The sequence below is a fragment of the Macaca nemestrina genome, chromosome 1, assembly GCF_043159975.1.
Source record: "Macaca nemestrina isolate mMacNem1 chromosome 1, mMacNem.hap1, whole genome shotgun sequence".
Lineage (NCBI taxonomy): Eukaryota > Metazoa > Chordata > Mammalia > Primates > Cercopithecidae > Macaca > Macaca nemestrina.
The window spans coordinates 228,039,617-228,067,591 of NC_092125.1; the positions used below are offsets into that span (position 1 = coordinate 228,039,617).

The 27,975-nt window shown below is 57.1% G+C and overlaps 1 protein-coding gene across 9 annotated transcripts in view; it reads right to left on the minus strand.

The window, feature by feature from the left end:
- Positions 1-485: 485 nt before the first annotated feature.
- Positions 486-27,975, minus strand: part of LOC105479780 (potassium voltage-gated channel subfamily A regulatory beta subunit 2) — a 109,729-nt gene continuing 82,239 nt past the window's right edge. For 4 of the 9 annotated variants that reach the window (XM_011738106.3, XM_011738090.3, XM_011738113.2 and 1 more), the window contains 11 exons: positions 20,177-20,256; positions 17,164-17,208; positions 14,969-15,013; positions 13,468-13,511; positions 11,696-11,782; positions 7,706-7,791; positions 6,778-6,898; positions 6,605-6,699; positions 5,258-5,378; positions 4,658-4,746; positions 486-3,195 (listed from right to left, as the gene is read on the minus strand). In XM_011738106.3, coding sequence (XP_011736408.1) covers positions 3,106-3,195; positions 4,658-4,746; positions 5,258-5,378; positions 6,605-6,699; positions 6,778-6,898; positions 7,706-7,791; positions 11,696-11,782; positions 13,468-13,511; positions 14,969-15,013; positions 17,164-17,208; positions 20,177-20,256 — 903 coding nt within the window. In that variant the 3' untranslated portion in view covers positions 486-3,105. Of the gene's footprint in view, positions 4,747-5,257; positions 5,379-6,604; positions 6,700-6,777; positions 6,899-7,705; positions 7,792-10,869; positions 10,915-11,695; positions 11,783-13,467; positions 13,512-14,968; positions 15,014-17,163; positions 17,209-20,176; positions 20,257-27,975 lie in introns of all 9 variants that reach the window. The other 5 variants (XM_011738075.3, XM_011738064.3, XM_024792321.2 and 2 more) reach the window with 2 other exon arrangements.

Consider the following 27,975-nt stretch of genomic DNA (forward strand, 5'->3'; position numbering starts at 1 on the left):
ATTTCATGGGTGCAGGGGCTCACTGGGAAGGGGGGGGAGCATGAAACGGGTGTGCTGGGGTGAGGCCCCTTTCACCTGTACCCCAAACACATGCCAGGAGAGCTTCTCCAGGCCTCGACCTCTGTCCTTGTGAGAACAGCAGCCAGCCAGGTCCCCAGAGGGACAGCAGCCTCCCAGCCAGCAGCTTTGGGCCCTCAGAGTTGGGGAAAGAGAATGTGTGTGTTGGGGGTGGCAGGGGAGGCACTGGGCCCCTGGGCTGAATCCCTTGGGAGAGATGGGGGTGCAGGTCTTCTGACCACCTCGTCCCCAGTCCCTGTCCCCGATCTCTGTCTCTCCACAGGCCCTTTCCAACCCACCTGCCTTTGGCTGCAGGCTCGGTTTGGGGGACACCCCAGCCCCTGCTGCTGGCAGCCTTTTCCTCCCCTCCCGTGTCGCCCTGGCCCAGCCCTGACCCCGAGGAAATGAGAGGGGCACAAAGGCACAGAGACCGATGGGTGTGGGCTTTATTTTGTCATTCCATAAATACGGTGGCTGTGTCGTGATCTGAGTCTCGTTTGGAAGCTCGAGGCGTAGGACAGTCTGCCTAGGTAGGGAATGCAGTTAGCTGAGGAACCATGGTCGGTTTTAAAAAAAAGACGGGGGGCAGGGACGGAAAAAGCACATTATTTACATGACTGGACAAGGACAGAAGATGGGAGGAAGCCCGTCACTCCTCGGGACCGCAAGGCTGAGTGGGAAACAGTGGGGGCTCCGCAGCACCCAGCAGGGCCAGCGCCCTCCCTTCTAGACCCCGATTGCCCTTGGTCTTCTGTTCTTTCTCGGATGGTCCCACCTAACACCCCCCTCCCGAGGGGGGACCTGGCCCCAGGAGGCAGAACCCCCTCACATCCTCCCTGTAGATGGGTGTGGAGCAAACAGGACATCCAGGAACCAGGTTGTGGAAAGAGCTGCGCCAGAGGCTGCCTGCATCCTGGCACTGGGGTCTTGGGCCTCACCAGGGGCCTGGCCTCTGTTTGGCAAACCCACAGTGGGGGCTCAGCTGCCCCAGGTGTGGCTTGCGTTAAGCAGCAGTGCCCACCCCAGGCACCACCTCACGAGCTGGTCCCTCTTCCAACAGTGGGTGGGGCTGGGGTGGCAGTAGGGATGGGGCCAGCCACCCTCCCTGATGGCGAAGGTGGGCCACCTGCCCTCTGGCACCATTGGCCACTGCAGGACCCTGTCCTGGAAGGAAGCAGGCGACCCCCACCTGGGCCCGGGGCCATAGGCTGGGACCTCTGTTGGGAAGGGACGTCCTCGCCCCACACTCACAGGGCTGCTTCTGGTGAAGTGGGCAGTAGGACTGGGTGGAGTCCCCTGGGACTTGGTCTACGAGGAGGGGCGAGGGTTCTAGGCGCCAGGAGCGGCATGAAGGTGGGCCAGGAACAGCAGAAACTGCATCCCTCTCCTTGCCTCACTCCAGCCTCTCCCTGCTGGCCTTCCTGACTTACACACGTTTCCCAGGCCTTGGCCCGCCCAGGACTGGACAGCAGGCTCCTGCTGGACAGCAGGGTGGAGCCTTCCGGAATAGTGGCTCCTCCAAGGGCAAAGTGGGAACGGAGGTGCTCGCGCTGAGGGTGTGCCTTGGGGGCAGGAGACACAGGCTTCCCTATGGAGCTAGCTGGCGAGGGGTGGGGGTGGCTTAGGTGGAGCCCTGCCCTGCGCAGCCAGCAAAGCCTGGGTACTGCTCGAGACACAGGCCTGGGCCTGTAGGTGGCACCCCCGCACCTGCAGATTTCCTGGCATCCCCAGCCCTCCGGCCCAAGCTGCATAGGGGTGTCACTCTGGCCTGTCCTGCCCTCTCTGCCCTCTCCCCAGTCTGTTCCAGGTGTCGGGCAGTGGGAGGGGCCACAAGCCCCGGCCATCTTTCCCGGGAGAGGTTCCCTGAGGTCTTTTCCTACATTGTGGGGGCTGCTGTGGGGGTGCAGCACCCCAGTCCTGGGCACAGAAAACCCCAAGGACCCTTTCTTACTGAAAGGGTCCAAGCATGCTCTCTGCAAAACTCCAGCCCACCACCTCAGTGCAGAATAGCAGCCTGGGGTGCAGGGCGGCTTTAGAGAAAGTCTACAGGGGCCAAGAAGAGTGCGTCCTGGAGCACAGGGCTGGCCTTTGCTGCCACTTGCCACGGTGTGGCCAGCAGCCACGGTGCAGCTAGGAGCGTATGACCACAGGGCCTTCCGGGGCCAGGACTGGGTGGCCAGACAGAAGGGCCTGCCCCACTGGGACCCCTCCCATGTGCTCCGGGCATCACTGGTGTGAGGCTCATCATTGGTGTGTAGGAGGAAGACGGTGGGATGCTGAGCTAGAAATCACACCCCTACACTTTTTGTGGCTCCCAAATTGCAGAGCCGATCCCCCTGGGGTCCCTGCCCCTGCCAGCGAGGGTGGGGGTGGGTAGGGGTCAAGGGCCAGCTCGAGCTTGGTAGGCATGGCCCCCACCGGGACCCAGTGGGGCAGGTTGGAGCAGAGAAGGATGGGGGAGGAATCTGGGTCAGGCCCAGATTCCTGGAGCCCTTGGAAAGTGGGAGGTGGAGGAAGACCCCCAGGAAGACCCCCACTGGGGAGGCCCCTGCCCCAGCGACCAAGGCCCTGGCAGAAGGGACCCCTCGATGGGCCAGACCCCTTTTCCCTCTCCCCTTACTCGGGGTAGGGATTCTCAGCAGAGGAGAGGCCAGCCCTGCCTGCCCCAAGAACCCACCCAGGCTTTGGCCCGGCCTTGACTTGGGGAATCTTGGGAATCTTCGGGCCTTGACTCTGGGAATCTTGGCTGTGGCTGGGAGAAAGCTGGGTGGTCTTGGAGGATGAGCAGAGGCGACAGGCTTGGGTGGGGCCGCTCGAACGTCCTTCCTAACCAGTGCCGTCCCGGGCACAGATCGGACTTCGACGTTGTCCGGCGAAGCAGTGGGTGGTGTCTGGCAGCGACTGGGAGATCGTTTCCCGATGATGTCACAGCGTGGTGTTTTCTCTTGGATGCAAACCACACTCTTCACTTGGCTTCAGAACAGCTTAAGCGAGCGAACAGAGACTAGGAGGGAATGGCAAGTGTCCGAGCAGGCGGGCGGGGGCGGCTTAGGATCTGTAGTCCTTTTTGCTGTAGGGTTTATTGCCCAAAATACTATCAATCTCGTGGATAATGGAAGACGACAGTTTTGGAAGGACCTGCGTGCAAGAACAAGAACGAATCAGAATCCCACCAAAAAGACGGGCCTGGCCTGGGGAGGAGCGGGGGCGAGGCTCTTCCAGATGCTCGGCTGGCCAGGCCCGGGTTACCCCATCACATCTGGGCTCCATCTGAGGCAGATGGAGGCCACGCTGCCTTTGTATTCCAGAAGGTCTGGGGCAGAGAGGAAGCATGCCTGGGTCTGTGCACTCCCCCTCAACTGTCAAGCTGCCCTAGAACCTTCCTGAAGGGTGGTGGCAGCAGTGACATAAAATGCAAACTCCAGGCCAAGTACTGGACTTCCATGTCCCCGACGGCTCTTTCCAGCTGCGCCTGCCTCAGCTAACAGCACCACTACCCTTCCGGGTGATACACCCGGGGCCCGACTTCCACCTCGCTTTCTCACCCCCACATCCAGTTTGTCAGCCAGTCCCGTGGGCCCCCACCTTCCCAAACATCCAGGATCCAACCACCACTCCCGTCTCAGACCCGCACCTGCCACTTCCCATCAGGGCTCTCTGCTTTGACTTTTGCTTCCCAAAGCCTCCCCGACGGAGCAGCCAGAGAGCAGGCTCCCTTTCCAGGCTGAGCTGCAGCTCGCCCTCCTCTGCCCACAATTTTGCCACGGCTCCCATCTCACTCAGAAGTCCTCGGAGGTGTGCCGTGCCTCTCGGGATCTGCCCCTCTCAGGATCTGTCCCTCTGCTCCAGGCCTTCTTAGGCCTTTGCATCAACTGTTCCTGCTGATGGAAGGTTCTTCCCGCAGGCACTGGCATGGCTTACTCCGCATCTCTTCAAGACTGCTCAAGCACCACCTTCTCAACAAGCCCACCTGACAGGCCCCCGGAACCTGGGTCTGCAGCGCCACCGTCCCTGGCCCCAGTTCCCATCCCCTCCCCTTATCTCTGGCTTCTCTCCTACGGCGCTCATCCACCCTGACACACATTTTTTTTTCCTTTTTTAAGATGGAGTCTCGCTCTGTCGCCCAGGCTGGAGTGCAGTGGTACGATCTCAGCTCACTGCAAACTCCGCCTCCCGGGTTTACGCCATTGTCCTGCCTCAGCCTCCCGAGTAGCTGGGACTACAGGTGCCCGCCACCTCGCCCGGCTAGTTTTTTGTATTTTTAGTAGAGACGGGGTTTCACCGTGTTAGCCAGGATGGTCTCGATCTCCTGACCTCGTGATTCGCCTGCCTTGGCCTCCCAAAGTGCTGGGATCACAGGCATGAGCCACCGCGCCCGACCTGCCCCAACACACATTCTAACCTCCTTGTTTCGTGCAGTTAGTGTTCATGTCTGTTCCTGCTGGAAAGCAAGCTCTCCAGGAGCAGAACTCTGATGGGTCCTGGACGCATCCTGAGCGCCTAGAACAGAGCCTGGCATGCAGGACGAGCCTGGGAGGATGCACTGGACAGGGCTCGGGCTGGGATGGGCGCTCTGCCCAGCAAGGCCTCTCACACTCACCTGTATTGCCCCAATGTTCTCCATGAGCTGGTCCGCGTTGGAGGCCCCCAGGAGCACGGAGCTGACTCCCTCATTCCTCAAGCACCAGGCTGTGGCGGTGAGACCCAAGGTGAGGGAGAAACACACACCCCAGGGGCCCCCGATGGTTCTGCCTGACTGGGCCGAGAGACCCAGCATCTTGGTCTGGGGGGCTGGGGGTGCCTAAGAAGCCCTGCAGTGCTGGGCACGGGCTTTGCCTAAGATGAGGCTGGAGGTGGCATTGGGGAGCCCGCTGCTCCCTGATGGAGAGGCGGCCCAAGTGCTCAGTGCTCCCCGTCCTCTTCCCATGAAAGGGGGAGCCCCATTACCCACGGCCGGCAGATGGAGGGGATGGCCCAGGTCCTCAGGGACTCCTGACATCCCCCTAGAGGCATGGGGTCCCAACCATGCCCCTTAGAGCCCTATTACCTGAGGCTGGCTGGGGGATGATGTCCAGGGATCCCCTCCCTCTCTCCCCAGGGACACTGACTGGCCTCATGGCAACCTCGCCCTGTTACCTACGGCCACCTGGGGTAGGTTCTGCCCAGGGACACTGGCCCCATGGTGACCCCACCCTGTTACCTATGGCCAGCTGGGGCAGGGTGCAGCCCAGGCGCTCGGCGATGGCCTGCAGCTCCTTCAGCTTGGCTTGCTGGCGCCGGCCCTCCTCACTCAGGATCTTGTCCTTCAGCCACTGGTAGCCCTGGTTGCGGGGGAGGGGAGCGGCACAGCTACAGATGAGAGCAGGTCACCTGGACCCCCATGTGCAGCGGGCCGATGGGCTCATTCCTTCTGGACCCTTCTCCCTCATAGGGGCTCTTCTCATCTTGAAGCCAGGGCAGTGCCCCTGCCCCAGGCCTCTCAAGTAGGGGAGAGTGGGCAGTGGGCCAGGCATGGGCTGGTGGATGAGCGGGGCCTGTCCAGGCTCTGACGTGCAAAGACTGTGGTGCTGGCCCAACCCCACGTCAGGACAAGGAGGCGAGGTGCCGGCCTTCCTTCCCTCAGGACACTTGGCAGCCTGGGGTCTTGGCTGCCACCTGCGGCCCAGAAGAACCTCCTGGCCCTACAGGAGTGCTCTCTCCCCTGGCCATCGCTGCAGAGGACTGCAGGGTCTCCTGGAGGGGTACCCTGACCTTGCCGTGGGATGGGAGGAGTGGGGGGCCAGGGCTGTGGGCCCCAGTGCTGAGACTGCTGGCTGGGCAGACTTTCTTGGCCTGCTCCTTGTTCCCCAGATCCTGCAGTTTGGGGACCCTCCTGAGAACCCCCTTGGAGGTTGTGTGGTGGGGAGGGGTGCCTGTCCCAGGGTCACCTCCATGTGGCTCTGCAGCCCCCATCCTGGAGCCCAGGCCCAGGGTTCTCAGTGGTGGTGGAATTCTGAACGCTGGGCTGTGGCGGGGGGCAGAGGTGGGGGGATGTGGTGGGGGCAGAGGTGGGGGGATGTGGTGGGGGCAGAGGTGGGGGGATGTGGTGGGGGGCAGAGGTGGGGGGATGTGGTGGGGGCAGAGGTGGGGGGATGTGGTGGGGGGCAGAGGTGGGGGGATGTGGTGGGGGCAGAGGTGGGGGGATGTGGTGGGGGCAGAGGTGGGGGGATGTGGTGGGGGGCAGAGGTGGGGGGATGTGGTGGGGGCAGAGGTGGGGGGATGTGGTGGGGGGCAGAGGTGGGGGGATGTGGTGGGGGCAGAGGTGGGGGGATGTGAAAGGGCCTTTCCACCTGGGCCTGTGCCACAGGCTGGGCAGCCCCTCTACACATGGAGTCAGGCTAGAAGGGGCTCCATGTTCTCACGCCAAGGAGCCCGCCCCCCGCAGACCGAGGTGGGAGCAGCTGTGGCCCCTGGAACCCCGGGCCAGCACCAAAGCAGCCGGCCCAAAGGTCCCACCCCTCTAAAATGCCTGTCCCTGCCCGTCCCTCCCCCCAGGCTGTCCCTTCACCTTCAAAGAGGCTCTTGAGTAGGGTGGGATGCCACTGTCGTACTTGCCGGAAACAATGCCACAGGCCAGAGGCGACCAAGTCATGGCGCCCACTCCTGAAGACGAAAAGCAGGTGGAGTCAAGCCCTGGGCCCAAGGGGGTGGGGGCGGGGCGAGGGGCCCGAGGGTGCCCACCTATCTTGTGGAACAGCTCCGGCAGCTGCACCTCCACCTTCTCGCGCTGGAACATGTGGTACTCAGCCTGCTCGCAGATGGGCGGCGTCAGGTTGAACTGCCGGGCCACCGAGTAGGCCTCCTGGGAAGGCAGAAAGGGGCCCCGAAGGCCTTGCCCGTGAGCAGGTGGGGGGTGCCGGGCAGCCAGGGAGAGGGCACCAAGGTGTCCCCGGAGCAGGCGGGCCCAGCAGCTGCAGCCCGGGCTTCCCACCGCTCACACTCATAGCTTCCCTGGGAGCCAGCGAGGCCCTGGTGAGCTGGGAAAAGGGGGTGGGTGGTAGGACCGCCAGGCCAGAGGGTCCAGTTATGAGCACCCCAGGCTCTGAACCACACAGCCTGCACGTTAATCTTGGCCCAAGCTGTGTGACGTTGGCATGTTACTGAACCTCTCTGTGCCGCAGTGTCCACATCTGAAAAATGGGCTGCCTGCGGCACTCACCTGGTAAAGGCACTGTGAGGATTGCATGTGAAACCCTTGAACCTGACAGCACTGGGCACGTCCTAGGAGCCCAGTGGAAATGGCTGATGGTGTTATCACCCCGGAGTGCTTGCTGAGCTCCAGGGCATCTGCTGAGAGCTCACACTGGCTCTTTCAGGGATTCCTCAGAATGGCCCCGTGAGGACTTGCCTAGCAGGCATGTTCTACAGGTGGGTAAACAAGCTCAGAGAGGTTAAGCCATTTGTCCAGGGCCACACAGCACTGGGATCCATGCGGAATTGCCGTCTGCAAGGCCTGCAGACATAACACCATCCTGTCCCTCCCTTAGCACCCAGGCATCGGTGCAGTTGGGACCAAAGGCACAGACCCCGCCAGAGCCTTGGGGTCTCCATATGCAGCCTGTGCCGGGAGCCTGTGCCTGGACACACACACGCCTCGCAGCCGCCATACCATGATCTCCATGGAGCTCCAGCGTGATGTGCCCCAGTACATGGCCATCCCCTGGTTGATGACGTGGGTCATGGCGCGGACCGTCTCTGTCGTGAGAGAAGGGGAAACCGCAGGTGGGGGGTGGCCGGGGCTCAGGGCCAGCCTCGGGACATTCTGTGTATACAGGCGGGACGCTGGGAGGAGGGACAGGGGCTGCGAAGATGTCTTGCAAGCAGTGTACTTCCTGGCTCCGAAGTTGGGGGTGGGAGGGGTTTTTTGGGATGAGAGAGAAAAGTGAACCACAATCCTAGAAGATTGTGAAAACAATTTCCCCGACTGGTTACAGGCCTATGGAAATGCTGAAAAATGGGTTATGGATGGACCGTGATGTTTCTATGGCAGATTAGAGGGGACATCAAAGAATGTGGCTCTGGCTCCGGACTCTAGAACTGGGGGTTCTCTGGTCTGGGGAAGATTCGAGGGCCCCGATCACTCAGGAAGGACCAGGTGAATGCATGAAAGTTACAGTCAGATTGGCGGCAGGAGGGACACGTGTTTTTGCATTTCTGGTCTCCTACTTCAGGCTATTCCAAAGTCTCATTGGAACAGAGAGTGGGCTGGATAAGGAGATGTGGCAGGACCTGGGACACTGTATGGTCCCAGAGAATAGGGCTTCGGGGCTGAGCTCATGTTTCCTCTCATGTCCAGGAGACTGAGAAGTGGGCGTGGAAAGCCTTGTGAGACCATGGCCCAGGTTCTCAAACCAGCCCAGCACCAGGCCAGAGTCCCAGCCCGCCTGTTCCCCGGCAAGGGGTGGTCCCAGGGCCACAGGGGTCTGGGTGCTGCTCCTGTAAGGGGCCCAGGCCTGGAGTAGGACAGTTCTGAGGCTCCACAAGCCCTGGGAACGACCTGAATCATGGATGGCAGAGACTCCTAAGGCCTGAGGACGAAATCGCAGAGACTCCACGCTGGCCTTCTAAAGAAGAGAGGAAGGACCCTCACCCCAGTGACAGCGGATTCTTCCCAGTATTCAAAAATGTTTTTGAGACATAACCATCTGCCAGTCGTAGCTCCCTCTCAGCCTCATGGGGATGTTGTGATGTTAAAAACAGAACTTGGCCTCAAAATTTCAAATTTCAGAAGCCTCTTAGCTTTGCCGGGCGAGGGACTATGGCGCTAGGCTTCTCACGGGTCGGATACAGTGCTTGCAAGTTCGACCGCCAAAGGCAGTGTGGGAGTGAGTGGGAGTGCAAGTGTTTCTAAACACAGCAACGACGTTGACCCTGGAAAAGCCCCGGCTCTCCCTAAGTGCCTGCTTGTCCTTTGCCCATGTTGCGTGGAAGCTGAGGTCCTGAAAATGCTGGGAGTGGGCCCGTCGGGAAGGAAGGAAGGACGGAACGTGCTGGGTTTGTTCTGCAGGCTCCACCTCGGAATGGCAACGAGGCCACAAAGTGGCAGCGCTGGCTTCCCATCCCCTTCTGTTTTGGGGGTCGCTCCCTGAGCAACCCTTTATTGAGGTCCACCCTGAGCAGAACCTGGGGCCTCCTGAAGGCTAGAGCTGAGGCCACTGGAGTTTCTGGAGCGGTGGTCTCGGCAGACTCACCCAGGACCCCTGGCAAACCACCCTTGGCTTCGGCGCTTGCAGGCCCAGCCCTGCTCTCTGCTTCCTTCCAAGGTCAGAGGTTGTGGCTCCTGGGAATCCTCTCCGTCCCCTCCTGGGGGTGAGATCTGGGAGGGAGTCTGAACTCTCCGGGCCACCTCCCTGGGCCACCTGCTTTAACTGCCAACACCGACAGACCCGCAGGAAGTGCCTGGTTGGGAAAGTTTCAGGAGAACCCAGAGGGTCCCAGGAGAATCTCTGACTACATCCTACCCAGGTCCGGGTCCTGGCCTGGCGGGCCTTGTGGTTTTTTAGAAACACTCTCGGGGCACCTGTGAACATGCAGCATCAGTACCCGGTTCTTTTCAGCCAAGGCTTAGGTCCACATGCTAGACATTGCTAGACAGAGGGAAGCCAAGGCCCCCACGGCCAGCCCTGTTCCCTCGCTCTCCCTTCCCGGCAGCTGTCTCAGGTCCCCAAGGTCCCAGCCAGTGAAACTGCAGGCTGCCCTGCAGCGCCCCTTCCATGCAACGATGGGGAGATGGGGCTGATGGGGCAGGAGTCTCTGGCTGTCCTGAGGCAAAGACCCCTGGGCTCCCTGGAGGATCTGGGCAGAAGCAGGCTGGACAGGGCGCCCACGCGAGGGAGCACCCTGCACTTGTGCCCAAGCGTGGTATCAGTGGCCCCAGACCCAGGGACAATTAGGGGACAACTGTCCTTCACCTCCATATTTAATGCGGTTGAACAGAAGTAGGAGGACTGAATCCTTCTAGCTGCTGCCAAAACCCACAGCATCTCCTGCCGCATCACAAACAATACATGGGGGGTCAGGTGGCAGCACCAGTTGGCAGACGGGGGCCCGGGCCCAGGGAGACCGACGCCTGCCCTTGGGGTGGGTTCCTGGGGCCCTTAGCTGTGGGGAGGGCAGAGAGACCATGCGTGGCCAGAGGCCGCCCCCTGGTTTCAGCTCCTGTGGTTATTCTTTCAGGAGGAAAATGACTCCATGTTGATGGAGAGGTTTGGCCTCCTGGTGAGAGGGGACACGCAGCCAGCATGCTGTCCGAGGAGCAGCGTGCTGTGGACAGGGCAGCGTGCCAAGCCAGGTGATCTCTGCCTCCAGGAGAGACAGGAGCTTAGCAAACACAAACTATGGAGGAGCTAAGACTCGGTGGAGGGCTGCGTGTTCTGGGGTCCCTGACGGCTTTGTTCCTTGTGGAAACCTGGTCTTCCCCAACTCTTCCCATGGCACCATCCAGGGTCAAGGCTCCAGGGGGGATCACAGCATCAGATCAACAGGACCCCCGGCCGCCGCAGAGCTCAGCAGTGCAAGCCCAGGGGTGGGGGCCATGCACGGGAGGAAGGAGGAACGAGGGGACGGGGGGCGGAGGGCTGGGGGCGAGGGGCTCCAACACCACTTTGCTTTTCCTTCACTTGCAAGGTGTTCTCATAGGGCGCTCTTTCCCCTCTTTATGCATTTTATGGAGAAGTTTGTCACGGGGTGAAAGAATCATGTAAATAAAAATACTGTCTCATAAAATGCAGCTTGGACGCAGAAGTCAAGAGTCAGGCTGGGGGCACTGTGTACCTTCTATGATGAATGTCCTTGACTTGGAGGAACTAAATGGGTCCCCTGGTGATAAAAGAAAGATTTAAAGAGACCAGAGTTGATAGCTGGGAGCACTGAGAGGAGTGGCACGACGAAGGCACAGCGGGGAGGCACAAATCACCGCGCAGAACACGCGTTTAGTTAAAAAGGAAAAAATATAACAACACACGCACGTGCGTGCTGTGTATGAACAAATAAACAAAAAACACTGGAACACAACTTAATTTTCAAGTCCCTGAAGCAGCAAAGCACACGTGGAAAGACACCTGTAGCAGGAGGACGGGCGAGCGGAGGGGCTGAGATCTCAGGAGTAGAAAGAATAAAAAACGCCAAAGTAACCAAAACCGATTTTCAAAGTGCTGAACGTTTCTTCTCCTCTATGTAGTAATTTATTCCCCAGAGCACAAAAGACCCCCCAAGCTTCCCAATGGATCGTGATTGGAGAGAACACCACAGTCGGAGTCCCCACACTGCAGCTTCACTTAGCTGCAAAACAGCCGCAACGGGGAGGGGACAGTTCTGCTGTGGCTCTGACTGGGAGGGCAGATCGGCCTGGGTCCAAAGCGAGGACAGGGACTCAGCCTGGAGGTGCTGGGTGCACTTGGCTGGGGGTCGGCAGCCAGAGGCTGAGCTCACCCCTACTGAGGGGAGGCCTGCCCCCTTGTCCCCCACCCTGGACCTGGCCTCCTCTCACGGCTCACCCGGGTGCCCAGCAGGACCCATGCTGGTGGTCTCTACAACCTCAGATTCAGACCCTTCGGACACCACCCAGGCCTGACCGGTGGCGCTGCCGCAGACCACTTACCTTCCATCGGGGTGTTGGGGTCCGGACGGTTGGCAAACACCACGTCCACATACTCCAGCTGCAGTCGCTCCAGAGAAGCTTTCAGACCTGGGGGAGGACCGGGTGGGGGCGTCACTGCTGTGGCTGCATTTCCACAGGCACCTGGGCCTGTCCATGCCCGGCTCGGGGAACAAGAGACGGCTAAGAGGCCCCTGGCATCTGGAAGCTTCCGGAAGCTGATGGAGGTCGTGAAATGCTACGGCAGAGGTGGGGGCACATCCCACAGGGAGTGGGGGGGAGTCTCCCCTTCAGGAGGACGTCAGGGGACCACAGGCCACATGTCCTTGACTAAATGAAGGGGAAGCGCCTCCTCCCCCAGACAACATGCCCTCCTCTGAGGTCAGTCTGTGTTACAACAGGGGGATCACGATATCCATCACACGTGGAGGGAGGGTTACACTGGCTGCCCATCCCATCAAAAGCAATACTGTCTGTGGCCAGGCATGGTGGCCCATGCCTGTAATCCCAGCACTCTGGGGGGCCAAGGCGGGTGGATCACTTGAGGTCAGGAGTTCAAGACCAGCCTGACCAACATTGTGAAACCCTGTCTCTACTAAAAATACAAAAAAAAAAAAAAAAAAATTAACCAGGCATGGTGGCGGGCACCTGTAATCCCAGGTATTCAGGAGGCTGAGGCAGGAGAATCGCTTGAACCCAGGAGGCGGAGGTTGCAGTGAGCCAAGATCGTGTCACTGCACTCCAGCCTGGGCGACAAGAGCAAAACTCCATCTCAAAAACAAAAACAAAAACAATGGCAATAGTGTCTAAAACGCCCAAGCCACCCGCTCGTGCTTAGAGCAGCTCAGGACACACAGCTGGCAGAGTGAAACACTGGGTTGGGGTGGGCAGGGCGGGGAGCGGGTGGCTGGCCCCCTAGGTGATTTTCAATGGAATGATCTATTACCGTGAAGAAAATGAACACAGATAGGGAAGGCATGAAGACAATAAAAATACATGGCCGGGCGCGGTGGCTCAAGCTTGTAATCCCAGCACTTTGGGAGGCCGAGACGGGCGGATCACGAGGTCAGGAGATCGAGACCATCCTGGCTAATATGGTGAAACCCCGTCTCTACTAAAAATACAAAAAACTAGCCGGGCGAGGTGGCGGGCGCCTGTAGTCCCAGCTACTCGCGAGGTTGAGGCAGGAGAATGGCGTGAACCGGGAGGCGGAGCTTGCAGTGAGCTGAGATCCGGCCACTGCACTCCAGCCTGGGCGACAAAGCGAGACTCCGTCTCAAAAAAAAAAAAAAAAAAAAAAAATATATATATATATATATATATATACAGCAAGAGCCAGACAGCCTGGTGCCTTGCTCCGGTGCCCGCGAATGCTGAGCCCCGGGCTGTGTGGCATGCACCTTCTCCTGGGCGCTGTGGGCATCCCAGCCACCCTCGCCGGGTGCACTCTTACTGTCCCTATTGCACAGATACTGTGGCAGAGGCGTGGGGCAGGGTGCTCCCCCACTCAGCCCGTGCGGGGCCGAACCCGGATTGAAACCCAGGCTGGTCTGTGGTCTGTGGTCTGTGCTCAGCCACCGGGCGCCCTTGTTCCCTGCAGGGTCCCCCTGTGCTGCCCGGGTGGAAGGAGAGGGTCAGGCCAGAGCACCGGGTGCCCCGGGATGGGGCCCTTGGTTGGGTAACTTGGGGGGTCAGGCTCTGTGCTGCTTTCACTTTGGCCTCCGAGGACAATCCCACAGGTGTGGGGGCCCTGAGGTGCCTGAGTGCGTCCTCACCTTCGATTATGTGCTTCCTGGACAGGCCCCGCTCCGTCTCCGCCCTGGAAAACAGGCCGACCATGTGTGATGTTGCCAGCGGTTTCGGCACCCTGGCCCCTCCCAGGAAACGTTTATGATGCAATGTTAGGCGCAAAAACGGGGTCAGCAAATGCCGTGTGGGGTCGGATTCCACTTTGGGGGTAGGTACCCGAGGCTGCAGGGCTGAACTCCCAGAGGCCCGCGGCAGGCCTGGTCACAGGGCTCAGAGGGGAGGCGGGCGGCCGCAGGGGAAAGGCAGCTTTTGGTTTTCAACCTAACCCGTGTGTTTGATTTGGACTTTTTATTTTTATTTTTTAAATTAAGAACAAATCAGGCTGGGCACAGTGGCTCATGCCTGGAATCCCAGCACTTTGGGAGGCTAAGGCAGGAGGACCACTTGAGTCCAGGAGTTCAAGACCAGCCTGGGCAACATAGTGAGACCCCATATCTTATAAAAGGACAAATTAAGGCCAGGCGTGGTGGCTCACACCTGCAATCCTAGTGCTTTGGGAAGCTGAGGTGGGCAGATTACTTGAGCTTAGGAGTTTGAGACCAGCCTGGACAACATGATGAAACCCTATCTCTACAAAATATATATATATATAAAAATTGCTGGGCATGGTGGCATGTGCCCGTAGAGCCAGCTACTTGAGGCAGGAGAGTCACTTGAACCAGGAGGCTGAGGCTGCAGTGAGCTGGGACTACGCCACTGTACTCCAGCCTAGGTGACAAAGTGAGACCCTGTCTCAAAAAAAAAAAAAAAAGAAGAAAGAAAAAGGACAAATTAGTCAGGTATGGTGGCCAACATGCCTGTAGGCTGAGGTGGGAAGAGCGCTCAAGCCCAGGAGTTTGAAGCTACAGTAAGCCGTGATCGTGCCACTGCATTCCAACCTGGACGACAAAGCGAGACCCTGTCTCAAAAAAATACATAAAAATAAATAAAAAATAAAAGAAAGAAAAAATGAATCATAGTCATAATTCCTATGAGCCCAAGTGTGTCCAGCCCACAAACTACGGAGCTAGACACTTGGAGACCTGCACGGGTGACGACAGGCAGCCCAGGGAATTTGGAGTGGTTTGGGGGTTTGGGCAGTTCACAGATTTTCTGTGTTTTCCATAATTTTTATGACGTTACCATAGTGACCAGGAAAAAATAATCCATGTAAGTAAAAAGAAAAGTTAAGCGAGGTTTTTGTAAAAGGCAAACTCAGCCACAGCTACTTTTCTGGATTTGACGTCCGTTAACAGGGACGGGCACCAGGCATAGCTGGTGGCTGCAGAAATGTCAGCTCTGCCCCTGCTGGGGACGGGAAGTGGCACTGGGCCGGGGCCTGACCAGGACAGACCCCGACCACTCTCCTTTCTGAAGCAGGACTGTCCTCCCCCCACCCCGGAAGCCTTCTAGGTCAGGGGTCTCTAGGGACTGTGGGACCGTGGCTGCTGGGCCAGGGCTGGAAGCATCGCCAGCTGTTGCACCTACTTTCCGCCCCAGAAGATCTTGGTGGTGATGACGAGGCTGGACCGCCTGCGGGAAAGAAGAGAACGAAGAGGTGTGATAGGGCCCGGCCCCTGGGGGGTCCTTCATTCACGACATCCTCATCTCTCACACAGAGGTCCTGAAAGCCCTCCCGCCTGGGAGCCCGGGGCATGAAATGGGCACTTCCCCATCATTTGATGTGTACCACGTGCCAAGCCTGGATGCGTGGGCTCCTCATGGAGCCAGGAGGCAGCCACCGAGGCAGTAACTGTGAGTCAGGCAGTGGGAGTTGGACAGTGGGGGACCCAGTGTGACCGGAGCCCGGAGGAGATGCCTTCCGCCCAGGATGTGGGAGGGGGCCTGGCTCAGGGAATACGAGGGGTGCATGGATTTGGTCCAGGTAGAGGAAGCAGCAAGAGCCAAGGTGTGGGCCAAGGGGCAGGGGTGGGCTCTGGGGGGATCTGGCAGGAGTTGAGGATGGAAAGATGAGGGTGGAAGGCAGCCAGGGAAGCTCTCTGCAACATTCCCTACAGAATGTGATGCCTGTTGCAGAAAATCTGCGTGGGACCGCCCGGTCAGGGTAACTTGGGAGGCACCTAGGGAGGGAGGGGAGGTATAGGGAGCCCAGGTGTGGCCAGGCCAATGGGATTCTGGGTTTGAGTAGCTGAGGCCGAGAACCTTGAGGATTTGGGCTTGAGCAGCGCAAAGGGAAGTAATTCGTTCTTCTGCTCTAAGTCCACAGGAGACAAATGCCCATACAAGTGGCTTTGTCCTGGTGGGATGGGGGATAATGATGGCCCCTCCCGGCCACATTTGACCTTGACCCCTCCCAGAGGAGGGAATACTCCCCACCCAGGGGGTGACAATGACCTCCTGGTTCCCCATGGCTGAGCTGCTTTCCCACCCGGGGTCCCGGGCTGCTCAGGGAAGCAGCTCAGGAGGCTGGAGCAGGAGGCCTCCTTTGCCCCCGAAGCATCGGCCACAGAGCTCTGGCAGGGGCAGCGTCACCTCCAGGAAGAGAGACCACCCCACACCACCTCCATGCGCATTTGCCAAAGACATGATCAGGGGATTTGCTAATATGTGCAATTTCCTTTAATTACAGGGTGAGGAGGAATTTCTTTTGGGATTAGAGTTGCCAAAAAACAAATTTGATGGGGCAAGAGGAAGGGGTGTTAGGAATCCATGGGGGAGGGGGTGGGGGCTTCTCAACAAATGACACTGGGATTCTGAGCGGCACTGGGAGGGGAGGGAGGAGGGAGCCCAACTTTATAACTGCTTCTCATGTTTCTGAAAATAAAGAAACATTTATTAAGAAACAGGGCCCTGGGACTTGTCAGCACCTTCAGATAAAGCTGTGTCCAGGGGTCTGGGGAGCCCCAACATGTAGGCAAGTGCTCAGCCCGACTGGTCCCAAGGTGGGTGAGGACCTTGGCCTGGGAAAGGCCCACAGGCTCCTGGGAGAGAAGGGTGGATGGCCCCCGATCTGTGACCTTTGGGCCCCATCACTCCCAGGGACCGCTCCCCAGTCTATGCTGGAGGGGACCACTTCCCAGGCGAGTGTGACACGTCCTGCCCTGAGCTGGGTGGTGGGTAATTTACAGACTTGGGGCCACTGACCCTCAGGATAGCCCTGCCGGGAAGGTCCCCTACACACACCCTTACAGATGGGAACAGTGAGCTCCGGAGAGGTTGAGACGCCGCGAAAGTCCCGTAGACAAGGTGCAGGGTGGGATCCAACCCCGGGGCCCCCAGACTCTCTGAGCCACTCCCGTCTCTGGCCCCCTGGCTTCCCTGACCCTAAGTGCTCCAGCCAAAGAGGTGAAAGGGCTTTGCACCCCCATCTGTAGCAGCACCCCTCTGCTGTACCCAGGCCCGTTCTCACACCGAGCTCTTTTTGGCCTGACACTTTGCAAGCAGGGACCCTAGTGCTCTGGGTCTCTGTGGGTGAGTTGGGACAGGCGGAGTGGGCACGCTAGGGTGGGGGTAGACAGTGTATTCAGCCTCCCTTCAACTTTTTTCTCAAGCGGAGTCACCTCCTCCTCTTGGAGAACTGAATTTTCCTCTCCACTTCCCAGCAAGAAAAATGTGAAGACTTGCAGGCCTTATAACACTGCACAATGGGCTGATGAGGCTGACCCTGGGATAGTTCGCCCACACCCACCCCAGGGACAGACCGCAGAGAGCAGGGTCCTTACCTCCATCCTTTCTTCTTAATGATGTTTCCCAGTACCACTTCAGCCCTGCAAAACAAGACACCGAGATCTCATCACGGCCAAACAGAAAAATCAAACCCAGACCCACTGTGGCCACTGGCCACTTGGTTCCCTCTGTGAAAATGCCATTGGGGCCAGAAAGCCAGGCTGTTAACACCCGCCTTGGCTCAGTAGCTCATTCCAGAGAGAGAGGGCTGGCCCGAGGGGGCGGGAGCAGCTGTGTTACTGCTCCCCACTAGGATGGCTGTGGCATGTTCCCCTGCAGACGCATGTCTAAGCAGTGGCAGCCCCAGCTCTCACAGAGAAGGAAGGAGCTGCTGTCGAGCTTGGCAAGGCCAGCATCCCATTTCCTAGTCAGCTGAAAATTCACAAGGGAAAATGCCTGGCAACATTAGGTGGGCAAAATTTCCACACAAGTATCTTGCTTTTTTTTTTTTTTTTGAGAGAGTCTTGCTCTGTCACCCAAGCTGGAGTGCAGTGGCGAGATCTCGGCTCTCTGCAACCTCTGTCTCTTGGGTTCAAGAGATTCTCCTGCCTCAGCCTCCCGAGTAGCTGGGACTATAGGCACACGCCACCACGTCCAGCTAATTTTTGTATTTTTAGTAGAGATGGGGGTCTCACCATGTTGGCCAGGCTGGTCTCGAACTCCTGACCTCGAGTGATCCACCCACCTTGGCCTCCCAAAGCGCTGGGACTACAGGCATGAGCCACCGTGCCCGGCCAAGTATCTTTTTTTAAAGGTAAATTATTCATCAAGTACATCTTCTGTTTTGAGAGACAATCAACATGTACTCAGGGTCAAGGGCTGGATTTCCAGCAGATGTGCATGCTTGTGTATGTGTGTGTGTGTACATGGGTGCACGTGTGTGGGTGCACGTGTCCCTCTCATTTCCTGCGTTGAACGGCAGAGAGTCAGATGCTGGGCAGACCACTGTCTGTCCTGTTTGGCATCACTCCGGGTCCTGCACCAAACTCAGGCCAGCTGGGGGCATGGGCGGCCATTGTAGCCTCGCCTGGCACTGCAGCACTGGATTAACTTTGAAGAACTTTCTGCTTGTAGCAAAATGTTTCTGAGCAAAACAACAGACGGAGAATGATCCGTACTCTGTGCTACATTCCAATTATAAAAGCGCCTGAGTCATCCACTCAGAAATAATGGGCTCTGATTTGCAAGCTGTTTAGCATGCGCTCTGAATGCTCCTCATTTATGGTCAAGACGCACAGAAAATTCACTCAGCCCTAGGCCTCTTCCTTTTATTCCTTGGTCCCTGATTTGTCGAACGAAGGATCAGGAAAGGAGGAGGAAGAGAGAAAAGCTGGCAGTGATCCCGGGGGCAGAGGAGCAGCAGACAGTGAGTTACCTAAGCCTGTGGCTTGTGGCTCTGGCTGTGAATTTGGTAGGACTCACACCTGTTCTCGGGACACAGAAATCCTGTAGCTCTCCGAGAAGTATGCAAATTAGTGTCAGAAGAAGCAGAAGGCCTCGGGAAGATAAGGGTTTGGCCTCCTGCGAGCTGCCTCTCGGCCTCCCCCGAACTCCCCAAAGCAGTTTCTTCCTGCCTATCCCTGGCACGCAGCGCCCAAGTCCTCTGTGAGGGCACTGATGGGCGTCCACCGGAGGCTCAGCTCTGAGCTGGACTGAGGGACCGCAGTGGCTGGCCCAGGAGCAGAGGGGCAGGGGATCCCACAGAAATGGCGACCCGAGGGGAAGCTGCTCCCTGACTCCCCGGCCTTCCGGCAAGTGGCTTCTGAGAGGCCCGTGGCTGCTGGAGACCCAGTGAACTTGCCCAGCTCACCAGCTCTGGGTGTCCAGTTAAACAGGGGAACATGGAAACTGCGAGTGACAGAGGACGGAGTGTGGCTGCTGTGACATGGGGTGTGCCCGGCCCCATCCATGGGGCTGCAGAGTTGCCTCCCACACGTTCTTCTGGGCAACAAAACCCAGGCCAAAGCAGGCAGCGAAGAGGTGGGGGCTCGGGACGGGAGGTGCCTCTTGGCTTGGCATCTGCACTGGGCTTTTTGACCTCAGATCCCTCTGCTGGGCTTATCTGTCTGGAAAGCGGTTCACTTTGATGGGAAGCTGCTGCCAGTCTGGAGGGGGCGGGAGGGGGCTGTGCCATCAGGAGGGCCAAAAGGGCAGCAGATGGGGGCTGGAGGCAGTTTGAGGGCCCAGCGGCAGCCCCCAGGGCTGTGTGCTCCCCAGGCTCTGGGTGGGAACTTGAGTAGGGCTCAGTTGGGTTCCCTGCTGTCGGGTGCTCTGGGCCCCACTGCAGTTGCAGGTAACCCACTAGGGCCCACAAAACAGCTGCGGGCCAAGCAGCTACGGTGAACAGCAGCCCAGGCCTGCAGCCTGCCCCGACGACAGGAACTTGGCTGGCCCCAGGCAGGAGGGGGGCAGAAGGAGGATGAAGAGAGGGCCAACAAATGATTTCACAAACAAAAGCTGACTTCTGGAAACCCAATGCAGGAGAGTGGATGATTTGATTACAGCCAGTCTTTAAAACTGAAGCCAACAGCCTGGCTGAAGAGGGCGGAGCTTTTACATAATTGAGCAGGAAAGTTCACTGCCAAGATGGGAAGTGCTCCCCACAGCACTCGGCCGGAGCCTGCCCTCCCTAGCTCTGAGGCCCTGCAGGCCCTGCAGCCCTAATTGCACTAGTGAGACATGAAATGTCAAAATGTCAGGCACATCAAGAGAGCCCAGGACAGCAGCTTAATCGTGCTTCTCACCCAGCACAGCATCTTTGGCACCGGAGGGACTGTGGTCCCCCTGGTGACTCCATGGGGAGTTTAGCAAGTGACCAGTGTCCAAGTGTTCTGCAATTCCAGCCCCGTGAAAATAATACCTCCTAAAGCCATTCAGAGTTTAAAAATGAAAGCAGGGCACAAGGTGCATTTGTGAGCACTCTCGGGAATGTGAGTGGCAGGAATCCCTGCAGCTCCGGCTCTGCCCAGGCATTCTGCACCACTTTTTCCCACGCGAAAAGACACATACTTGCCGGCTGCGTAGACTTCTGCTGTATCGAAGAGGTTGATGCCATTATCATAGGCCAAGGTCATGAGCTGCTCTGCCATCTGAAACGAGAAAACCAGCACTGTCCTGCCAGCCAGGAGTGGGGCTCAAAGGCTCTTGAGCACCACCCTCTTGGCCTGGGAGGCCTCCCTGTGTTTAGGCCCTGCCTCCCGGGGCTCGACAGGCTCCCCTGTGGGCTCTCTACTTGCCCTCTCCTGCCACAGGCCAGGGATGGAGGCAGCTGTCAGTAACAAACCCACTGAGAAGAATAAAGAAGGCAAAAGGAAAGAAGAAACTGCCGAGGACTGTGAATTTCTTGAGAGCAGGGACCCCATCAGGTGGGGTCATCACAGGGCTTAGCACCTGTACTGGGTTGAGCAGTATCCCCACAGAATTCATCTCCACTTAGAAGCTTACAGGTGACCTCATTTGGGAATAGGGCCTTCTTGAATGTAATTAGTGAAGATGAGGTTGTACTGTGTTAGGGTGACTCCTAAACCCCATGTGACTGGTGATTTACAAGAAGAGAAAATGCAGACACAGAAGTCCATGAGACTATGAAGGCAGAGACCGGAGTGACACGTCTACAAGCCAAGGGCTGTGGGCAACCCCCAGGAGCTGGAAGAGGCATGGGGTGGACCCTCCCCCAGAGCCTTTGCAGGGAACCTGGCCCTGCCGACACCTTGGTATCCCACCTCTGGCCAGAAGGTGACAGAATATGGGTCTGTTGTTTCAGTTCCCCAGGTTTGTTTCTTTGTTACAGCAGTCCTAGGAAACCAAGGCAGTCCCCAGCAGGGGCTCTGTGGAAGTTGCTGGGATGAGTCCATGTCCTTAAAGCCAGGGCTGGGTATTCAGTTGTATCTCATTGAATCTTTCCCAGCACCTGCACATGAGGACTGAATTGTTATTTTTGTAGATAGAGCAACTGACGCCCCACAGCTGGTGCATGGCGGGCGACATCCATTCCAGCCTCTTGGCCAGTGTTTCTCCAATGGCACATGTTCCCGGCCCCGAGCGACACTGCTGTAGTGGTGGCTGCCTCGTGGGCAAGATCGATGAATGCCCGCTTGAGCTAAACGGGCCGCCGTCCGTCAGACTTTGCTCCGTGGCTGCTATCAGGATGCGACTGTGCTCCATGAGCAAAGAACTGGTCGTGAGGTGGGACTCATGGAGCCAGGGGAGCCCCTCTGCAAGTGACAGCTCCCTCCAAGAGGCCGGAGAGACAGGTGCCCCTGAGCTGGTGGCCCTCAGACAGGGCTGCTTCCCTCTGAGTGTCACACTTCCCCGGGTGCAGCTCAGAGCACCGGGCCTCTCTGGCAGCAAGCTGGAGTGTGGGTGAATAATTCTTAATACGCTCAAACACCGTAGGACAGAAAACCCGCCAGGGGCAGCTTCACAGGGCTGCGTCTCTCCTTTCTGAGCTCAGAAGCCCTCGTGGCCAGGAGGTGTGGAGAGTGAGGACAGTGTCCTGTGAGGATTGCGGGGTAGCCACCACAGGGGGGCACCCATGGGAGAAGGCCCATGCCCAAATGCTGCACGTGGGAAGGCGGGCCTGGTGCTAGAGATCTGCCAACTTCTCAGGGGAAGCCAGAAAGGCCGCATGTTTGTGGGTAGGGGGTGTATGGAAATCTGGCCGGCAGCCTGGCGACATTGGCAGTCATCCCCAAACATCTCAGACACTGAAATGCACGCAGCCAAAGCTGAGCCCCGGTGAGTTAGCGGCTGTGATTTGAGTCAGGAAGCCCAGGGGTGGAGGCCGTCGGTTTTCAGGACCCACCTGCTGGGGCTCCATTGCTGTCTTCCTGCTGCAGCTCAACTGCCCTGAGGTATCAAATGCATCCACTGCCAGAGGGATCTGCTTCTGCCCCTCCAGCCTCCTCCTCCCGGATGCAGCCACTGAGGGAGCGCCCAGGAATCTGTCCCCACCTCTAGCACTTTGCTTCCCAGCAACAGGGCTCCAGCAGGGACAGAGGGGCGGCTTGTTCACCTGCTCACTGCTTCCTCCTCGTCTTCCTCCTGACTCTTCCCGGATGCCTCCCACAACCAGGCCCAGGAGGAGAGAGCCCAGGAGGGCACGGTGCGCCGGGCTCCGACGGGGCTAAGCCTGTGGTTAGGGCACTCGCGCTCCTGCCAAGGCTTCTCAGAGGAGGGGACCCAGGGCTCCGTTTTCCGTTTTTGTATTTCAGACACGTGTATTTTCTTCTCCCCCATCTTTCTTCCAGGAGGGCTGGTACACTACCCATGTGTTTCTGCACTTTGATTTTTTCACTCACAATACGTCCTAGAAACCAATCCACATCTGCTCATGAAGATCCCTTTCATTCTTTTTGTTTAATTAAAACATTACTGCATTTATCAAAGAGAATTTTTAAAGTTGTGGTAAAATACATATAATGAAATTTACTATTTTAACCCTTTTCAAGCGTAGTTCAGTGCCAGTAAGTACATTCGCATAGTTGTGTAACCATCACCACCATCCATCTCCCTGTCATGTTCCTAAACTGAAACTCTGTACCCATTGAACAGTAACTCCCCGTCCCTGCTCCCTGCCCCCAGTCCCAGCACCCACCAATCTCTGGTATTTATGAATTTAACTACTCTAGGAACCTTAGACAAATGCAGTCACACCCTCTGTCCTTTTTGTGGCTTGTTTCAATGAGCGTAATGTCCTCAAGGTTCAACATTCATCCAAGGGGTAGCACGTGTCCAGAATGTCCAAGACTGGGTGTGGTTTGTTTTTTTTTTTTTTTTTTTTTTTTTTTTTTTTTCGGAGATGGAGTCTCATTTTGTTGCCCAGGCTGGAGTGCAGTGGCATGATCCTGGCTCACTGCAACCTTTGCCTCCTGGGTTCAAAAGATTCTCCTGCTTCAGTCTCCCGAGTAGCTGGGACTACAGGCACATGCCACCAAGCCCGGCTAATTTTTGTATTTTTAGTAGAGACAAGGTTTCACCATGTTGGCCAGGCTGGTCTCGAACTCCTGACCTTAAGTGATCTGCCCGCCTCAGCCTCCCAAAGTGTGCCAGACAAAGACTGGGTTTTGAAGGGTGTTTAGGAGTTTGTCAGGCAGGCAAGGGGAGAGTGGGTCGGGGAGGGCACTCCAGGCCCTGGGGCTGGTGTGGGCCAGGGAGGCAGCCCTCAGCAGCATCAGCTCCTCTGAGGTCTCACTCACCCGCACTCAGGTCAAACCCCGGGGAGCCCTCCTTGACTAATCCTTCCATCACTGGAGCATGAAGTTCAGCCACTGCTGTGGCTTCCCAGCAAATTAGTCCAGAATCCGACTCCTCTCCCCACCTCCACTGTGCCCACCCTGCTCTGAGCCTCCAGCGGCTCTTGGCTGGTTTCTCACAATAGCCTCCTAGCTCTCTGCTTCCATCTTCTCTCTGCACCTGCCCCAGGCAAAGCGTGGCCCATAGGCCAGCATCAGCATGAGATCAGAAATGCGGCCTCCCAGGCTCCATGACAGCCCTGCCACATCGGGATGTGCCTTCTAAGTGCATCGGATCGTGCACACGCTGAACTTCGAGACACCCTCATGACTGGCTATTCCCAGTGCAGCAGCCAGGGCGAGCCTTGGCAGACCTTTTAAATCAGGTCAAATTTCCTCCATGCAAAAGCCCTCCAGGGGCTTCCATCTCACAGAGGGTCAAAGCCAAAGTCCCCACCAGATCTGCACCCTGACCCCCGACTCTATCCCCTGAACCCCCTTCTCCCCAACACTTGACCTTAGGGCTTGGCCTTGGTTGTCCCCTCGGCCCCCGGAAGGCTCTTTCTCTGGACCACCATGTGGCTTCCTTGTTCGCTTCTGCTTCCCAACTGCCCTGTCGTCAGGACCCCCGCCCCTGCCCTCCTTTTTCTACTTTCTTCTCTGCAGTCAACTAAATAATGGTTCTCCAAAGGTATCAGGTCCCTGGAACCTGGGAATGTGACCTTAGGTAGAGACGGGGACTTTGCAGATGGGATTAACGTGAGTACTCTGCGATGGGGAGAATGTCCTGGCTTAGCTAAGTGGGCCCTCAGTGCCATCACAGGTGACCGTATGAGGACGAGACAGATGGAGACTTGACAGACAGAAGAGAAGGAGGGAGAGTGTCCACAGGGTCAGAGACTGGAGGATGTGGGCACAAGTCAAGGACGGCCAGCAGCGCCGGACGCTGAAGAGGCCTGGAAGGGTCCTAGCCTGGAGAAGGGAGCCTGGCCTGGCTGACTCCTGGACTTAGGCCAGGAAGGGTACTGGCCTGGAGAAGGGCGCCCGGCCTGGCTGACTCCTGGACTTAGGTTTAGGGCTACGGAGTTTGGATCTCTGGCCCCCAGGGCCGTGAGAGAATACGTTGCTGCTGTTTTCAGCCGCGCATTGGTGGCTATTTGTTACACCAGCCACAGGCAGCGCACACCCTCTCCACAGCACGTTTGACCACTGGAGAAAGCGTCCTCTCTAGAAAGAGAGTGACTGGGAAGAGGCTGGGAGCAGGCAGGACGCTGGTGATAAGCAGGGGCTCCGCAAGCCTGAGGCGGGGACCTGGCTGCTCCTGGCTCTGCTCTGCCCACCGGAGGCCTCCCACTCCTGCTCACAGACGAGAACAAAGGGCTCGGCGCTCTCCACGCCAGAGCACAGTGGCCCTGGGCACGCCTGGTTCCCGCCGGGGAGGAAAGCCCGACCAATCACAGAAACCTGTGGTCATCACAGACCTCCGAGGGCGTGCAGATAGCTGGATCAGCAGGGTCCAGCATGGCAGACACCGACACTAACCTCACCTGTCCCTCAGCAAAAACGAAGCCACCACACAATTCCAGCTGCATCCAGGGTGGCACCTGGGACTGGGAGGACCAGAGGCAGGAGAGAGAGGGAGGGACTCACGGCATTGTGGGGCTGTGCTTTCTCACTGTTTTATGTATTTATGTTTTTATGGCTATGATTTTGCTGTAATTTTTCTTCCGGGTTTTTCTGCCCTTTCCCTAGAAAACTGAAGCTCTACTCCACAGACTGCTGTCTACGCTGCTGCTGTCTACACTGGCTGCGTTTTCCATTTGCTGTCACGGGCCTTTCCCATGCCGTCCTTCAAAACATAAGTGTTTTTTTTTTTTTTCCCCGAGATAGAGTCTCGCTCTGTCATTCAGGCCGGAGTGCAGTAGCACGATCTCAGCTCACCGCAATCTCTGCCTCCCAGATTCAAGCGATTCTCTTGCCTCAGCCTCCTAAGTAGCTGGGATTACAGGTGCCTGCCACCACGCCTGGCTAATTTTTTTGTATTTTTAGTAGAGATGGGGTTTCACCCTATTGGCCAGGCTGGTCTCGAACTCCTAACCTTGTGATCCTCCCGCCTTGACCTCCCAAAGTGCTGGGATTACATGCATGAGCCACCGCCCCCAGACCTAAAACATGACTTCTAAAGACCTCCACTCTGTGGCCGCATCCTGGTTCATTTTATGGAGCCTTTATTTTGTGACTTTTTGTTCCTTCCAGTATCTGGGTCCCAGTTACTGAAGTCGGAAGGAAGCTCAGGAGACATACAGGCCACCTCCCTGTTACCCCCATCTGGGGGAACAAGGAATCTGCCCCTACCCCAGTACGGTCACCCCACAGCCGAGCTCTGGCCACAAGCGTTGAGGCAAAGAGCACCAGGTGGAATGCCCCGTGGCCAGCGGCCAGGTGGGACCCCTGCACCTGTTTATGGCCAGAGGCTCAGCTTCCCTGAACTGGGAATAGCACCTGCCTCCCTGGTTTGATGGAGGATTAGGTGAGATAATAGGTGTAAGGTTCTCAGCCACTACTTCTATTAAATTTTTATTGTTTGGCTTATCTTGAACACATGCTTCTAATGGGGAGTGTGAGGCCACAGAAAGGGCACCTAACAACAGGAGGGCTGGAGACCTGAAACCACCGTGGTGGTGGCTCCGACAGGCGTCATGTCATCTTAGGGTCCCTAGTGTGGTCTGATCCCTTCATGGGCTCCTGGGAGCACTGGCTGAGAATGTGATGGTGTCCTACAAACTGTGGACTCTGCCCTGTGCCATGTGAGGGTGGCTGTCATTCCTGCCTTACCAGATGGTTTGTTCCATCTCTGGGCAAGCTTTCATTTGGTCCCTGGCATGGCATAGAACTGGCTGAGCTGCTGTTCACACAACAACCCTGCAGATACTGCAGGGCACAGCTGCTGCGGCCCATACAACAGGGGACGTCAAGCCTTTTCTGTAAAGGCCCACATAGTAAATTCTTCAGGCACTGTGAGCCACAGAGTCTCTGTTGCAATTACTTAGCTCTGCCCTTGTGGAGTGAAAGCAGCCACTATGTGTAAATGATGGGCGTGGCTATGTCCCAATAAAACTTTATTTATACAAATAGCCTGCAGAGTTCATAGACAGGAAGTAGATTAGAGGTGACCAGGGGATGGGAAGTTATTGTCTAAAGGTGCAGAGCTCCTGTTTGGGGTGATGAAATATTTTGGAAACAGATATTGGTAAGGGTGGCACAGTATGTGAATGTACTTAATGCCACTGAACTGTACACTTAAAAATGGCTAAAAAGGCAAATTTTATGTTTCACATATGTAATAAAAAACTGAAAAACAAAAAAAGCAGTCCAGGACGGTCCTTGCTTCCCTGCTGGCTTGGACTGAGCCACAGACCTGAAGTGCACAAATCCTCTTCATCTGAACCACAGCCAGGTGGGCCCCCTGTTCTAGACGTATCGATTTCTTTTTTGACACTAACTGTAGGATTAATACAAAAATTTGTCTTGCTCCTTTGCTAAGCCATTTTCACCTGCCACAACCATTCAGAACCCCGTCTCTGCCATCTATTTTATTCTCTGTCCTTCCAGCTTGGTGTCATCTAGAAATGACCTCCAATATCTTCACACGTGTCCATCACTGCGTTCCTGATGGAGACACTGCAGAGGTCTGGGCCAGCGGGGCTGCCACTGGGCCATTCATTAATGCTTGGAGGGGGGCCTGGTTTGCTGGTGAAAACGTCATCTCGTTGGATAGGTCTAGTCTGTCTGCTTGTTTATATCTTTCTTACAAGGACATCACAGGCCACCCAGCTAATATTGTTTGGAAATGAAGTTATGCCCTTCTACAGAATTCTCCCATCCTGCTTTAGAAATCACATCGAAAGGGAAACGAGGCCGAGTCAGGCAAGGCTGATTCAGATGGAACCATATGGGCCCCCGGGCTCATATGAACCAATCTGGTGGGCTAAGGTAAGGCAATTCCTTTTGCCTTAATAACTCCAGACTTCACCCTGAGATAGCGCCTATCCAGCAACTTCAAAGCAAGGGGAAAATCATCCTATAACCAGCTACTGTCTTTTTTTTTTTTTTTTTTTTTTAGACAGAGTCTTACTTTGTGGCCTAGGCTGGAGTGCAGTGATATGATCTCAGCTCACTGCAACCTCCCCCTTCTGGGTTCAAGCAGTTCTCCTGCCTTAGCCTCTTGAGTAGCTGGGATTACAGGCACCTGCCACCACACCCAGCTAATTTTTGTATTTTTAGTAGACATGGGGTTTCACCATGTTTGCCAGGCTGGTCTCGAACTCCTGACCTCAGGTGATCCGCCCGCCCCAGCCTTCCAAAGTGCTGGGATTACAGGTGTGAATCAACGCACCTGACCAGCTACTGTCTTAAAGATAAAAGTGGGCCGGGCGCGGTGGCTGAAGCCTGTAATCCCAGCACTTTGGGAGGCCAAGACGGGCGGATCACGAGGTCAGGAGATCGAGACCATCCTGGCTAACATGGTGAAACCCCATCTCTACTAAAAAAATACAAAAAACTAGCCGGGCGTGG